General features: G+C 35.2%; 1 protein-coding gene across 5 annotated transcripts in view; it reads right to left on the reverse strand.

Moving 5' to 3' along the window:
* The window catches only part of PPHLN1 (periphilin 1), a 59,781-nt gene that overhangs the window by 27,825 nt on the left and 16,236 nt on the right, over nucleotides 1–15,720 (reverse strand). For 3 of the 5 annotated variants that reach the window (XM_056508077.1, XM_056508068.1, XM_056508061.1), the window contains 3 exons: nucleotides 6,854–7,062; nucleotides 4,619–4,698; nucleotides 1,881–2,000 (listed from right to left, as the gene is read on the reverse strand). In XM_056508077.1, coding sequence (XP_056364052.1) covers nucleotides 1,881–2,000; nucleotides 4,619–4,698; nucleotides 6,854–7,062 — 409 coding nt within the window. Of the gene's footprint in view, nucleotides 1–1,880; nucleotides 2,001–4,618; nucleotides 4,699–6,811; nucleotides 7,063–15,720 lie in introns of all 5 variants that reach the window. The other 2 variants (XM_056508052.1, XM_056508043.1) reach the window with 1 other exon arrangement.

The raw sequence follows: 15,720 nt of genomic DNA on the forward strand, positions 1-15,720 counted from the left end.
ACAGCATTATTTAAATTGACTATTATGGAACAATTTATAATTTTTTTTAAGTAGGATTTGAAAATTTAAGAAGATGAAAACTAGCTTCTATAATTCAAAAACAGAGGTGAAGAATCTTAAGACTTAACTAACATGAAAGAAAAAAGCATTAGACAGAAAAAGGAAGTAAAAAAGCTTAAGTGGTCCTGTGAACATATGCTCAAACCTTAGCAGCAACACAAACCATTAAAATTGAATCCCAAATCTTGCTATCCCAGTAAAGAACAAAATGCCTGAGAGTGAGTGAAGGCTACTAAAAAGCTCAGTGGAACACAAAGTTCAACTTTTAAGTAGTATGTAAGGTAAACAAGAAAAGGTTAAGAATTCTTGCAATTCATATGTGACAGCCTACTAACCAAGGTGAGAAGTCCTTTCTTCTAAGACTCAGAATGACATGCCTCACCTCCTTCATCAGAATTATACAGCCCACTTTCTTAGTCAATAAATCATCTGAGACTGTACCATAATCAACTACAATTGCTTCACTTTGATTCCATATATTTAATCTTTTTGCCACTCCAATTTCCTCTGAGGTGTGGAGGATGCTTTAAACAACTCTTCTCTATGTGGCCCACTCTGTTCTTTCCTCCCTTGGATTACCTTTCCCCCACCAAGAACAACAGTGATATTTCTCTGCTGAACCTCTCAGAAATGCCCATAGATTTATTCTCCTTCATATGGTATTCATTCTTGGATGTAACTGTATCTAACAGTTTTTGTATCTAACTGTATCTTCCTGACCTCTACTGAGGAGCTGCTCATGCATTCACCCATTACATCAATTGGCAGCACTTGAAAGTTCAGATACATATGGATTCAGTGAGTTTATTTCTCTAACCTAGCCCTTTCATTCTACAAGTGGAAATGTGATGCTTCCCAAGACACATTCATTTTCCCTAAAATTATTTACAAACAGATTTTTTAAAAAACCAAACCAAAACCCATTAATTGGAAAGGTTAAAACACGACTTTGTGAAGGAGATACTATTTTGCTTTTTTTAAGAAGGCCTCTAAAGCTGAAACAAAGTGAAAGTTAAAGAGAAAATTATCACAGAATTAAAACAAATTATTTTTAGATTACATAATATTTGGGTTGCTTTAAATGACAAATACATTTTCCACTAACATAACAGAACCCAAAAAAGACATTCTACCAAGAGCAGTATAACAAATGACTGAGATGGGCTAGAATCACACTTCAATATAGCCAGGAGTAGAAGACATGGAGGGGTGAAAACAAAAGGAAATAAAACTGGCAAACAATTAATGTTGATTAATAATGAAATAAGGATTCTGGGAAAATAAAAAATATACCCACTGCAGTAACAAGGTAAGCTTTATTTTTAATATAATAGAGGACTGCTTTCTGAAAAAGAATACATGGCATGGTAGGCTGGCACGGCTTGAAACAGAATTCAACAAACCAGAGTTTCTCTCCTTAAGTCTTATGTTTTACATGTACACTCATGTTTTGACTCCCAAGTTCCCTCCTAATTTTAAGGAGTTCAGTAGGCATACAGACCTACATTACTAAAAGAGCTCCTTGGAGAATGCTTGGGAGAGCTGAAACTTTATTGTGTCAGATGTAGCTCAATATAAATTCAAATTATACTAACAAAACTGAGGCTACATACCCCTGTACTGTTGCTTTGTGTATTTTTTCAGAATAAATAAATTGCAAGGTTTTAGTCTCCTTCTCGCTCCCTTTCAAGAAATATTTAATAGCATAGGCAGAAAAATTCAGGATTAAGTTACAAAATGTGCCTTTATGAAGAGTACAGAAAAAGAAGAGCCTATTGTTGTAACACTTTGAAATAAGTGGATTAATAATCCTATCTTACATCATATTCTGTTATTTCAGGTAAATTGTTTTCCTCAGCCTTCTCTGACTTTTCAGCTGCCCACTTGCTTGCAGCTTCTGCAAGTTCCTTTTCTGATAGTCTGTTGCTCTTCTCCGAGGCCTGTACAAAAACATTATAGTCAAAGTTTAACATTAAATACAATTACACATGGCAAAAATCTTCAAAATTAAAATAAACAGTTAATCTGATCCTTAAAATATTTTAAAATAGGAAATAAAAAAGTTGAAATTATTTCATTTGCTGTCCAATTTCTTTAAAAAGAAAAGTGGGTGGGGAGAGAGCAGATAATAAAGAAACAAGAGAGAAGAAAAAAAGATGAATCAATGAAGGTCAGTGGACTACTACAAAATCACTATACTTTTCAAATAAAGTTAATTAAATTCACAGATCAGTGATAACAAAAAAATTTTAAGATCTATTGGGCACTGAAAGAAGTCAGATACAAGAGTGGAGTGAACTAACAATTCAGTGTGATTTTCAGGCATAAAATGTTGCAAAAAATTTTAAATAAACTTAAATACTAGGTAGAACATAAAACCTGAGCTAATTAGGGACAACAAAACAAACAAAACAAACAAAAACCCAAATGAAAGAAACCAACATTCCATCTCTTACCTTTACTTCACTCTAAGTTACATAAATGGGCAGTATCAAAACTCCTTTGTCTTCATATCTTTTGTGCATACCTCAAGCAAAGTACTATCTAAATACCTCTGTACTGTAGTATGGTATAAATATGCAATTCAGAGAACCCTTCTAGGATTCTGTGTCATAAAGACACCACATTTGTCTGAATCCAGAAGAGAAGTGCAACACAATGTTCCTATAGGAATCCCTGTTTTCTATAAATGCAAATTACAGAATTACAACCAGTGAAGTCAGGAGGTGACAAAGTTCAATATGCAGGGATATGAAGAGGGCTCTTAAAAGAAAGGAGCAATATAATTCATAGACAATCTTACATGAACTGCTATATTTCCATAAAAGCCATAAAATAAATTAACTAATATCTATTGGAATAAAAAAAAATCTGTTTAATTTAATCTTACTAAACTTAATTCTAGAGGTCAATATTGATAAATACATTATCTAGAGGTCAATATTGATAAATACATTATTAAATCTGAGTGAATTTTATGGAATAAAGGAATGGTATTTGCACAGGTACACTTCAGCTGTAGAGACAGAACAGGAACATATTTCCCAGTTGAAAACAGCAGCAGCTATTTAGGCTGCAAACTTGCAAGAAACAACCAACCTAATAGATCTCATGAAAAAACTGAACAGCTGCCCCGCTCCCCCCCAAAAAAAGAGAAGTCTCTTTTTCTTTTGTATTTTTTTATCTCATCAATAGCATAGAAAAGCAAAAGCCTGTCACTTTGCTCAGCAGCTGTCTCTGTCTCACACATCTGCCTTTTGCTCTATGTTGGATATAGCCTCCAAGGCTTACAGTCCATATAGCTAATAAAGGAAAACACAAAAGATTTCATGCCATAGTCAAACAGGTGGCTAAGATCAGGTAACATCAACATTATTAATTCACATGCATGAATATGCAAAAAATAATTATAGATAAAAATACCTTTTAAGATTTAAAAATAGATACTATAGTGAAAAGAGGTATTGCTATGGAAACATACACCTTCGTAGGAATTTTAAAGGTAAATTATAACTTAGAGCATTGAAAATCATCTCCTTTAATCACTAATACATAGCATATAACTAATTTCTCAAGCCTTGATAAATTGTAAGATTCTGGCTCTGGAGATGTTCGTGTTTGGCCAAGACTACTTCTGTCACTACTTCTGAGTCAGTGAAGCACTTGGGTAACTTAGCTGCTCAGAGCACTTCCAGCCAAGAGGCTGATTCCAAAAGGCTCCACTGACACAGGGCAGCTACATTATAAGCATATTTGGGGACTCAAGACAAAAATCAATGAACATTCATGGAAGTATTTCCATTTCTGCAGCTGATGCAGACCCAATAAATATTTATGCTGTCTAGGGAAATGACTTTCATCAAACTTTCATTTTGTGTAGCCTTTATCAAGGGGATAGCCACTGCCAGCAGATACTTGCAAACTGATGACAAAAAACCAATACAGCATAGATCAGACCTGACTGAAGAAGAAAGCAGAACACTTACAGAATACACAGTTCAAGCTCACACTACATATTAACACAAGAGCAAAGGATTTTGCAATGCCTCCTTGTTCTCAAAGGTGCATATTAAGTAAGGATTTGATTCTAAGCTGCAGTGTGCTAAGTCCATAAACAAAATAAGTGAACTAATTATAAAATACACTTTATGATCCAAATCAGCATAACTTGTGCATAATAGCTTTTATCTTATTTTCCCTATTTACATCACTGAAAATACATCACTTGCCTCCCCCCTAATGGAGAATGGCAATCAGCTGGCACTAAAAGAGATGTGTAAGAGAAGTACTTAGAATGATACAGCACAAACAAAACCTGTTTTTTTCCCCACTGAATAACATGGCAGGTGTGTCTGTGTCAAAATGAATGGTAATACTAACATACCCACAACAACAGAATTCTAAGACCAAGTCCTATTCCTATTGTAAGGAATATGAAATAATATTGTAAAGAATATACACTTTAACAGCTACATCAATATCTCCTTCCAACTGAGGAAAAAATTCAACAATGAGCAATCTAACACCATGGTGTGAAGTACTCAAAAAGAAAATTTACCTTTGATGAAGGTACTGCTGTGGACCCTGAAGGTGATGCATCTCTTGATGTTTTCAGTGACTGAACTGCCCTCTCTTTACCTACAATTAAGAAAAAAATGAATGAGAAATTAAAGATATACATTGCAAATATGCTTATTAGCTTAGAAAAATTGCAGTGAAATTTTCTCATGTCAGACATGAACCTTATCACCCTTAACAAATACCTGACAGGAGGTTGTAGCAAAATGGGAGGTGGAGTCTTCTCCCAGGCAACTACTGACAAGAGAAAATGGCCTCGAGCTGTGCCAGGGAAGGCCCAGGCTGGACATCAGGAAGAATCTTTTCACTGAAAGAGTGGTTAAGCTTTGGAATGACTGCTCAGGAAGGTGGTGGAGCCACTGCCCTGGAGGTGTTCAAGAAATGATTGGACATGGCATTTAGGGCCATGGTCTAGTTGACAGGATGGTGTTTGGTCAAAGGTTGGACTTGATCTTGGAGGTCTTCTCCAACCTTAATGATTCTATGATTATATAAAATCTACATACTCCATCTGTTACATACTGGTAATGCTTTTTCTCTTCCCAAGGAGAGAAAAGATACAGCTGTGTAATTTCATGCATTTAAGGAAACCCACTGTTCTTTTTTCCATCATTAGCTGAAAGGGTGTATTAATATAACTCAGAGAGTTATGAAAATTAGGACAGAAATTATTTTTGTAGAGCTATAAATTTAATTGTTTATTATGGCTTTAATTATTATTTAAACCATTTAGACCTTGCAAATAGGTATTTTAATTCGGTCATCTAGAGGGACATTTTAGTAGTCTTCCTTTCCATGGAAAGGAATAAAGAAATAGTCTAGTGTACAACTTTGCTGGTCTCTTAAAACTTATCTAAAGGTGATTGGTAAAGGTATTTCACCATGCAAACAGGAGAAAACATCAAAAGCCATAGACTAGATGTAAGCCTCCCTCTTGACCAGCTTTTTTTCTGGTTTGTGAATGTATCTGCTTCTACATCACTACCTCCACTATTGTCTGAGTAATTCTAACAATACAGTATATACATATATGATTAAAGTCAGCTCAAAATTTAATAAAAACTATGAAACATTCCAAAATTTTGTATGGTTTCTCACATTGTTTTCATGCCCCTGGTAATTACAAGCTTCTAGAAAATTAATTAACTATCTTATTTTTTTCTTCCTCTCCTACACTTAGAAGAATTTATGGTCACTACATATTGCTACAAAATGTTAAATGCACTGTAATGCCCAAATAGAAAGACCATCTCTACTCTGCAAGGAGTGAAATTATTCCTCAATATTTAATCAATGTTAACTAAACTACAAAGATCTTTTTGGAAAAAAAGCACTACATAATGGTTCAGTGTCATTCCCGAAACACAATGTGCCTACTTAGTGAGTAAAAACAATTCTAATTCATTTTTAAAAAGCTGCCAAAATGAACAGTAGGTTTGCATAGTTCACTAGAAAGCATTTGCAGAAAGGGAAATCAAATTGGTTTAATTTACATAAGCTGTACAGAGTGGCTAAGATTGTAGCATACTAAAAAATGCAATTTCTTTTTTTTTCCTTCAAAATAATTTAAATATTAAATCTCAAATATTTTCAAAACAGATGATTCATTAGACTTCTGGGAAACATTAAGAGCCAAGCTTTTAAAAGAATAGACTAAACTGAGATACACTTCACATTTCTTTGAGGAGAGCAAGATCTGAGAGGTTTTTACATTGAAATGTAATTGCTAAAAAACAGTAAGTTTCAAAAGCCTAGTAAAATTTGGAGAAAATGCAACAAGTAGAAGTATGTGCTTTCATTTCTCCATTTTTAAAATCCCTGTTTTATTCTGGAAGAAATGTCTTCATCTTCTGTAGATGAAGCAAACTTTCTTGTCAGGGAATCCAAGAAAGCTCATAAAGAAATAACAGGAGCTGATGCTAAAAAGAATATAAAATACTAGTTTCGGCTGTGCAGCTGAAACTCCTACAGTCAGTCTAGACCTGATACCAAAATAACACCTACCATCTCCCACATGAAATACATAAGGGAACAGAGAGTACAATGAAACAACCAGAGCAGACAGCACAATGTCAGCTTTTCCCATTTCAGAAAGAGCTCGTAAGGAAGAAAGGCTTATAGTGAGTTGCAGTTTCACCTCACTAACCAGTTCACATCACTAGGCCAGCATTACCTTGCTGAGAAGAAATATTTCTTTTATGTAAAGATGACATACTTCTGCTATGCTGGTGGAAAGGATAGGCTTTGCTTCTTTCAGGAGAGTAGCTCCTGCTGCTGACACTAGAGCCGGATCTGCTGTGCGGAGAATCCCTTCGGCTCCCTGGCGATTCCCTGAAGAACGGAGAGTCCCTCTTGTGAGGGGACCGATCTCTCACATAATGAGAAGAATAGAAGTTTTTTCTCCTGTAGCCATCTCTGACGTCCCTTGGAAGACAACAGAAAAATACAAGTAACTTGGTTATCCTTCCAATAGTTATGGAACAGCACATATACATAAACAATGGCAACAGTTCATGCTTGGTGAACACAAACAGGTTGACTGCCATCTGCAGAACACATCCAAAATCTTCAGTCTTTTTAAGAGTACTAGGCAAGGAATGAAAAATAAAAATAAAAAGGTTTTTTTTTCAGTTTTCTTTTATGTACTCCATTGTTAGATTGAAGTTATGAAAGCTGATGCTGCTCCTTTCATTGATGAAATGAGAACTCACAATTTTTTTTCAGATTCAGTACACTTTGGAAATTAAGCCTTAATTTGCAACAGCTAAAAATGCATATGCATATACTGCTTACACTATCTGGCATTTTTCAGCTAGGCTTTTCTCTTATTTTCAAGGGACTATACTCCTTATAAGATTTTACACACCTTGCTATTCAAAATATCACAGAGATTTCAGCTTATATCCAGCAGAGACAAAAAGAAAGCTGGAGAATATTGTCTCACCTATGAATCCACCCAAGGTCAACTACTGAATGAAAATATGAAGACTCATACCTCCTAAATATGTTCCTCACAATACACAATATTAATTTTGAACTTTAATGTAAAATGTCACAAACCCAACTGATTTGAAACCATAATTTAATAAGCACCAAAGCTTTCTACTAAATTTAAATGTTACTTCAGACCTCAGCACCAAAGTGTTAGTTATTTGTAAATCATATAACATACATATAAGGGCAAAGGTAGAAAAAATCCCCTACTATCATTTTGAACTTGTCCTAAAGAATCTCAGAACTAAAAGTCATATGAGCCAACTGAATCTAGACTTGTCACTTCTCCCTTGGTCAGAAGATGCATTATTATGAGTTGCTATACTTCTCAGCTTCTCCATAGTAATCTCCAAGATTTCATAGCATTTCCAGTAAATCAGAATGCATCTTCTCTCCTATTTCGCATCAGAGTCCAGTATTTTAAATAGGGGAATGTCTCACAAAAATCTCATTTAGCTTGAGGGTGGTCCCATTTAGCACAGTGTAGCTATATCTAATTTTATGTTGGTGAGGATAAGATGCACAATTCCTGCAGCATGGCACAGGCCCATATATGTAAAAGATAACAAAGGATTTCCATGTGCCAAAGGTGTCTTGGGCCACAGAAGGTTCACAGGTAGCACCACAGAACAAAAACCTTGTGACACTTTTGTCTTTTACACAGTGCAGATTTACTTTTTGCATAGAAAGCACATCTTCATTATATGTATGAATTTTCATGCAGCAACGGACATGAAGTGTACGTTCAGGCCTGAAGAATATTAAGTTAACCCAGCACTAAACTACTTTTTCTAGCTAAGTGGGGGGTTACTTATTTATTAAAGAACATATTGATCAAATATTTATCAGGAATGAGTTAGGCACAGACCACTTTCTCTTCCATTTCCTTCTTAATCTCTCTCTTTAAATAATGTTATTTACTTTTAAAGCACAAGCTTTCTGGCAGATCAGTACACCACCTTTATGTGTAAAACACACTTTTACGACCATGTTATTAAACCCTCATATACAGAGCAGTTTATTATGGTAATGTTTACAGAGCCCCAGCTATTGCACATGCATAATAAATGCTCTAATATCTACCTAAGACTTTTTTTTAATATAATTGAAATGCACTTTTAAACAGGAAAACATTTGAAAGCCACATTCTGCAATAATATTATGCACCCTAAATTAGAATCTCACTTTCAATTTTTGAATTTTTATTTTATCATTCAGAGTGAATTCTTAACTGGACCATATCTCATGCAGAACATTCAAGCCATTAACTATATTAAATCTGTTTGGGACAGCACAGCAACAGAACACCACTTCTGATATTTTCCATTAATGTAACACACTGAATAGAACAAAGTAAGTATTGTTTTACAGTTATTTTTTTCCTTAAATACTTAAGCTAACATACACCTGCAATTTGGTAATGAAGGCCCCAATTCAGCAAAGCAGTTAAGCACATGCTTCAGATTCCAACACATACTCAAAAGGTTTATTGAGCAAAGACAATATTTAACAGAGATGCAAAACAGACTTTAAAATAGAGCTACTGCCCTTAACAACAAATAGAGAATTAATCCCTTTTATACAGCATCTCTCAAATCTTTGTATTTTGTGCTTAAAATTCACACTTAACCCTGAAAGCACAATTTTGTTCTCTCAGCAGTGCTGCAACAGGAAGCAGTTCCACTGTTAACCTCGATGAAACTTGACCATTAAGTTCTCACTAAAGCTGACAGTCTTGGAGCACCTTCTGAAATGTTACAGCAATAGCCATACTGTGAAATACCATTCACCAAGGGCAGCTGGGGGAAGAGCTCCAGCCTGACAGTTACTGCAATTCACCATCAGCTTCCTCAAGGACAAAGCACAATTACAGAACAGATGAAGGTATGACTTCCTGCACAGCAGAAAGCCAAGGGAATACAACACTGGGGAGATTTTCAGTTGCCTACGGATCAGAAACAACACAATGGTATAGCTTAAGCTCTGTCAAACAAAGATTAACACAAACCAGTGTGTCAGGTTTACCTCTTAAGAGTACCTAAAAGTAAAATTAAATCATTTCCTGGATGTGAAACACCCAGGGACAGAGTTACTTGGGTACATGAAGCACATCACAGCCAATAAAGGAAAAAGCTTTACTGTACGAGGACTCTTAGATCACTCTCGTTGAATTTGTGCTACTGTGCAACAGCCTACAATACTTCATGCTCACTATTCTCTGGGACTTCCATATCCCATTACACTCAACTTTTCAACTAGAACATAAATCCACATTATAGTCCAGACATAGTGAACTTAACTCATTTTTGACATTGAGCTGAAGACTGGCAACAAAAGAGCATATTGCTATGGAACAGAAACAGAAAGGGTCTTCCAGTAATTCACAGGTGAGTGCTGTCTATAACTTAGATAAAAAAGTCAGAGATGTTTTCATGATCCTTCCATCTGAGAAAGATTACTGCTATTGCCAAAGGGATTAAATACTCCATTTACAGGCTTGTGTTTAATTAGAAATAACTCACACTTTTAGAAATAAATTGAAGAAGCTATGAATAGCTTCTGCAACACCAAACTTCAGTGCAAAGAGATAAAACAGTCAAGATCTGAATTGAGTCTTTAGCTGCATAAACTTTTTCTGTCTCATAACGCAGATGCAAGGTGGGGGAGGAAAAGTTCAACTAAAATTCCTTTTGCCTGCCTTTTCAGGACATTGCAAGAGCTACCAATATGAACCAGATGATGTAGAAAATATTTAATAAAATACACCATGCCCCCAGCCTCTAAAAAAAGAGGCAGTAACACCTCCACTTTTAACATCTTTAAAGTAAATGTAGGTGGTGTAAGATTCCAGCCACCTCTCTCCTAGAACTCATTCCATTTCTTTGAAAAGTACAAAATACACAGTCGTGCAACAAACCAACAACTTAGGTTCTGCTTTGGAGATTTGCCATAATCTCTTGTTATTGCCCAAAGATCCCTATGCAGGTTTATCCTAAGCTAAAATAACACAGTTAATTACACCATCATAGATAGAAGAAATTGCATCTAGTTCCAATGGCTTTCATTTGAACATTTGAAATGCTGACATGATTTCTTATTGACAACTGGTTTTCAACATCTTGTGACTAAGCAAGTAACTGGAGCACTTGTGATATCTGCATTTTGCTTTAAATTAAATCAACAAAATTAGGACCAGCCAGCATAATCTTATTAACAGCTTTTTGCATGAAGGCAAGAGAAAACAGGCATTATGAAACACTGTTTCAAGCAGAAAAGGATACCCAAAAATACCAAATGTACAAAAAATGTGAAAATATATAAATGTTTCATCATTTTTATGCTGCATGCAGTTCTTCTAAAGTTATCATAAGCAAACTGATGCCATCTGTCCACCTCACACAATATGAAAGCTACTCAACTCCTCTCTCCCTGCCAGCACCTCAGGATGTCACGAAAGGTCAGAGAATAAAAACCAAGACAATCTGAATATTACAGCAACATTAGAGAGAAATGCTTCTGTGACCTTTAATTGAATAGTAAAGCTATGCACTTCAATGGCACTGGAAATCCCACCACATTGCTCTTGCTCCTTAGTACCCTCCTCCTTTTCACTGCCATTGATAATGTACCATTAGACTTGCTGCAAGATAAGCCTACATAGTAAAAGTATATTTAAACTAAAACTCTTTATTATCTGACAGGGAGAAATTATGGACAATCACAGGTAAGGACAGAGAAACAAAGTAACAAACAGTCCAGAAAAACACAGATTTAAGTACCAGAGAATTAAGAGCAAACAGCTTTAAAAAACTCTTCACAGAATAAAGAGAAAATATAATATTTAGAAAAATTAAGATCAAATTAGACACTAATAGCTGCATTCAAGTGCATGTGATCTTGGTTTTTCTTCTTTTTAAAAACAAGGGTCTTAAGTTCCAGAGGGAATATTTGTTTAAAGTGATGGACTAAATTAGTTTCTATAAACAGCAACAGCATTTAGATCTGCACTCTGAGCAGTTCAGACAACTAGCTCAGGGAATAAACCTCTCCCATTTTATGACTCCATGCAGTAGCAGCTAAATCAATTGCTAAACAGACTTAATTTGAAATGGAAACAACTGAAATCTTCTATCTCAATATAAGCTGAACAACTGCAAAAAAGCTGGAAAACAGAATATGGTACTTTACATACCTTTTTTTTTTTCCTAATGCCTCAAAAGACCAGAGAAACTGGTCACCATTTTAGCTTCTAAACAAAATTCTAATGGACAGTTTCCTAAGTAGGTGCTTGCACTTTTACTGTCGCCCTGCTTCAAGCAGAGAGACCAGCAACAGGAAAGAGCTGTAAAACATTTCCCTGAGGTACCAAAGCACATTGGTACCCCCAGAAGTGTCTTTTCTTTGAGGGCTTTGAATTTACTTTGTCTTTTACTTCACACTTACTACACACCAAACAATTTAATGCAGACAAGTACTTGTCTTATATACACACTAAGCCCCAGAAAGAAATATTTTTTGCACTTTTAGGGATATAAGTGAATTTTATGTTCAGCAACCTACTACTCTTTCCCCAAATTTTTGCACTTTATTTTAGGGATATAAGTGAATTTTATGTTCAGCAAGATACTACTCTTTCCCCAAAAGCTATCTTTAAAATCCTTCTATAGAAGACCCCAGAAACCATGAAATAGCTGCTGGAAGAGCACTTAAGCTCTTCATCAGTGTGCCGAAGAATGCCATTAGCTCATAGACAAAAGAATGCAACAAGTAGTGCTAGGATATGCTGATTTAATCAACTCTTGGGGCTGACTTTCTAACACCATCAATAAAAAGCTGCAAAAAGAAAGAGCAAGTTGTGGAACAGGTTTGTTAGCAGTAATACTTTATGTCAGTAATACTGACAGACAATACCTTTACTATGTTTGCTTTTTTTTCTATTTCCAAATCTCTTAATGAGACCTATAAATCAGGAAAACACTCCATTTTTCCCTTACAGAGAGAAATGCTTCACAGATCTCTATGTTTTTATTCTTAAATTAAAGTGAGATTTGAAGCAATTAGGTCAAATAGGTTTCACTCACATATACGTCTTAAAGCATTGTAATAGTGTAATGGACTTCTGCATAGCAAATATCAGTAAAGTTAGCATACTACTACCTCTGCTGCTGGATTTCTCAATATAAAAGACATTATACACATATGAAGAAAAAAATCCATTGCACATAATGGGATTTTTCTCTATGTGATCTCATTCCTTCCTGTCAGGTATATCATTTGTTCAAAATCAGAAAGTTAAGAGAGACATTTCCTCTTATAAATTTTTCAGCTATGTAGCTTTATCTTTTTTATTTTCCAGTTTGTTTTTTCCCTTCACTTTCATTACAATTTACAGTCTATAATAAACATGAATATTTCTTGCATCTTTTTGTAGGCCATTTCTTATATATTATACATATCACTTGTTTGAACATATTTAACACATAGGCAAGCTATGGTGCTTGGGTAAATTCCTTATTAAAAATAATTTTGTAACTCTTGTATGCCTTCAGTTATTTCAGTGATTTAATAACAGCTAACTTTGGAGCTCCATGACTGCTCATACTGATTGAAACTGGTGCTGCTGCAATCCTGAACTCTGCAACCTTCCTTGGATCCATATTTTGACTCTGTGCCTAAGCTGGCATTGATACTTTCTCTCAGACAACAAAACTGGCAGATAAATATTTAAATCATTGTGGTGGGTTAACACACCGAATCAATTACATGTAATGTACAAACACCTGAAACAAAACTAGGAAGAGGGGAAGGACTCCAGTGGCACCTGCTTAGATAGTTAAAACTGCTGGGGAAATATACTTTTACTGTAGAAAATTGGTCTCTTTACTGCATTCATGACTTTTAATTAATTATGATAAATAAAACACGTTCCTTGACAGAATTCTAGAGAAGTTGAAGTTAGAATCAATAAGCCTCAAAGAAGTAATACTCCTTTTTTTCCCCTAAAAATAATAGACATACATTTCTAGCAACACTGACTGGCTGTGAGTAATAAATGTAAATTCAAAGATAAATTTTAAAGCAAAATGCTGTTTAACAGACACAAGTTTTAGAAAGTATTAATAAATTAACAGCAGCTGAAAAGAGGTTTTAAAGAAGGTAATTCATTGCTTTATACTTCAGTCTCCTCTGTTTACACAATCTTTCACCTTACTTAGGTAATCCTTGTATTAAATGCTTCAAAAATTGCTTTTAATAAGATAAAAATTGAAGAATGCATATGGAGTCTAGTAACTCATCAAACCTGAATTAGTTTGCCCATCTACTGTACTCTGATGAGATCCCACCTGTTACACTGCACCCAGCTCCAAAGTCCCGGAAAGACATGGATGGACAGTTGGACTGGGTACAAAGGACAGCAACAAAAATTATCAAGTGGAATGGAACACATCTGAGAGGAAAGTTTGCAAGAAGTTAGTGGTGCTCAGTCTGGAGAAGAAAAGGCTCTGCCAGTAAGTGTTTATGATGAGAATGCTGAAATACCAGAACAGGTTGTCCAGAGAGGTGGTAAATAATCCATACCTGGAAAAATATTCAGGGTCAGGCTGGATGGGGCTCTGAGCAATCTGGTCTATTTGAAGATGTCTCTGCTTACTGCAGGGGGTTGGCTAGAAGACTCTTGAAGGCATCTTCCAACTCAAACCATTCTATTATTCTTTAAGTCAACACATTAAAACATCTTTTCCATTTTACTTCCAAACTTCATAATCATGCTCTCAAGCATAATTTTCAAAAATAATTAGGCATACTAGGCTAGATAAGATATGACTTAATTTAACACATGTGCAACTGTTAAAAGTCAGACTTCAGAAGGGAAAGACATTCCCACAGCCTGGCTGACCCAACCCTGTTGTTTTTAATGACATCAATATTCAGTTTCACTCAGACAAAAGCATTTGTCAGCTCAAAAACAAGTTCTACAGAGCTTCGCAGCTCTGTAAAAGGAAAGAACCTTTAAGGTTATGTAAATATATATCATGAACTAATGTCAAGACTAACACTGAGAATAATTCGTTACCATGTAAAAATAGTATCATCTTTTAAAAATATTACTAATAGCAGTAGTTCATGGAATTGCTTTATTGATTAACTTTTCCTCATGTGTATATCATAACACCCTAAACACAAGAGTAGACGGAAATGGCACATACAAGAATTTTCTCTTCGAAGCAAAATGCTTAACAAAAGGATGCCTAAACTATCAGTAACACTAAGTCTTTTCCTCTCCTGTCCTGTATCCTAACATTCCCCCCCCTCTCTCAATGGCAATTGAATCTAAAATGTTTAGTATACTTAAAATATAACAAACAAGCCCTTGGAACCTAACCTAGGTGATGAAGAAGAATTTACCTTCCCAAGGAAAATTATGTCAAAGTCCTCTGTGACAGTACACCTCAACATGAGAAAGCCATGACTACATTCATCAGTCCAACCCACTGGCTTTCACTGAGATCATTTAACTAGATGCCATCCTAACAGAAATTGTCTGGACTCGAAGGGAGACTCCCTTCTCTTTCCCTCTCCCACTGTCTTTCAGTAGCCAGCTGTTTTTCAACAAAGTAGTTAGGAAACTTTTTTGAATAAACAAGTGCTACCCACGGGAGTTTGCCTCATTATTTCCCAACCCAGCACTAACCAGCTAGTTTGATACCTTCTATAGTGCTAGCTATAAGACTGGACCAAGCAAGCTCACTTTTCAAAGATTTCCTTTAAGAGATATGTTAACCAAGTTTATTAGCATTATGTAAACAACATTTATTAGAAGGAAATCAAAATTTTCCCAAGATGTCACCTAGTTTTAAACAATGAATCAATGTTATTACAAAACTTAACTCTGTTTGCACAGACTACTGAAATTTTCCTTATAGGTGTATCGTAACACATCAACACCTGTAGTAAACAGTTCTCAAGCAATAGCCCCTGTTAAAAAATATAATGATGACATCAATTTTATAAGATAATTTCAAACCATACAAAAACTACACTGAGAAACAGTTGTACACACAAAAAGCCACAAATCCTTAAATGTAA

Source organism: Oenanthe melanoleuca, chromosome 1A (genome assembly GCF_029582105.1).
Source record: "Oenanthe melanoleuca isolate GR-GAL-2019-014 chromosome 1A, OMel1.0, whole genome shotgun sequence".
NCBI classification, from domain to species: Eukaryota; Metazoa; Chordata; class Aves; order Passeriformes; family Muscicapidae; genus Oenanthe; species Oenanthe melanoleuca.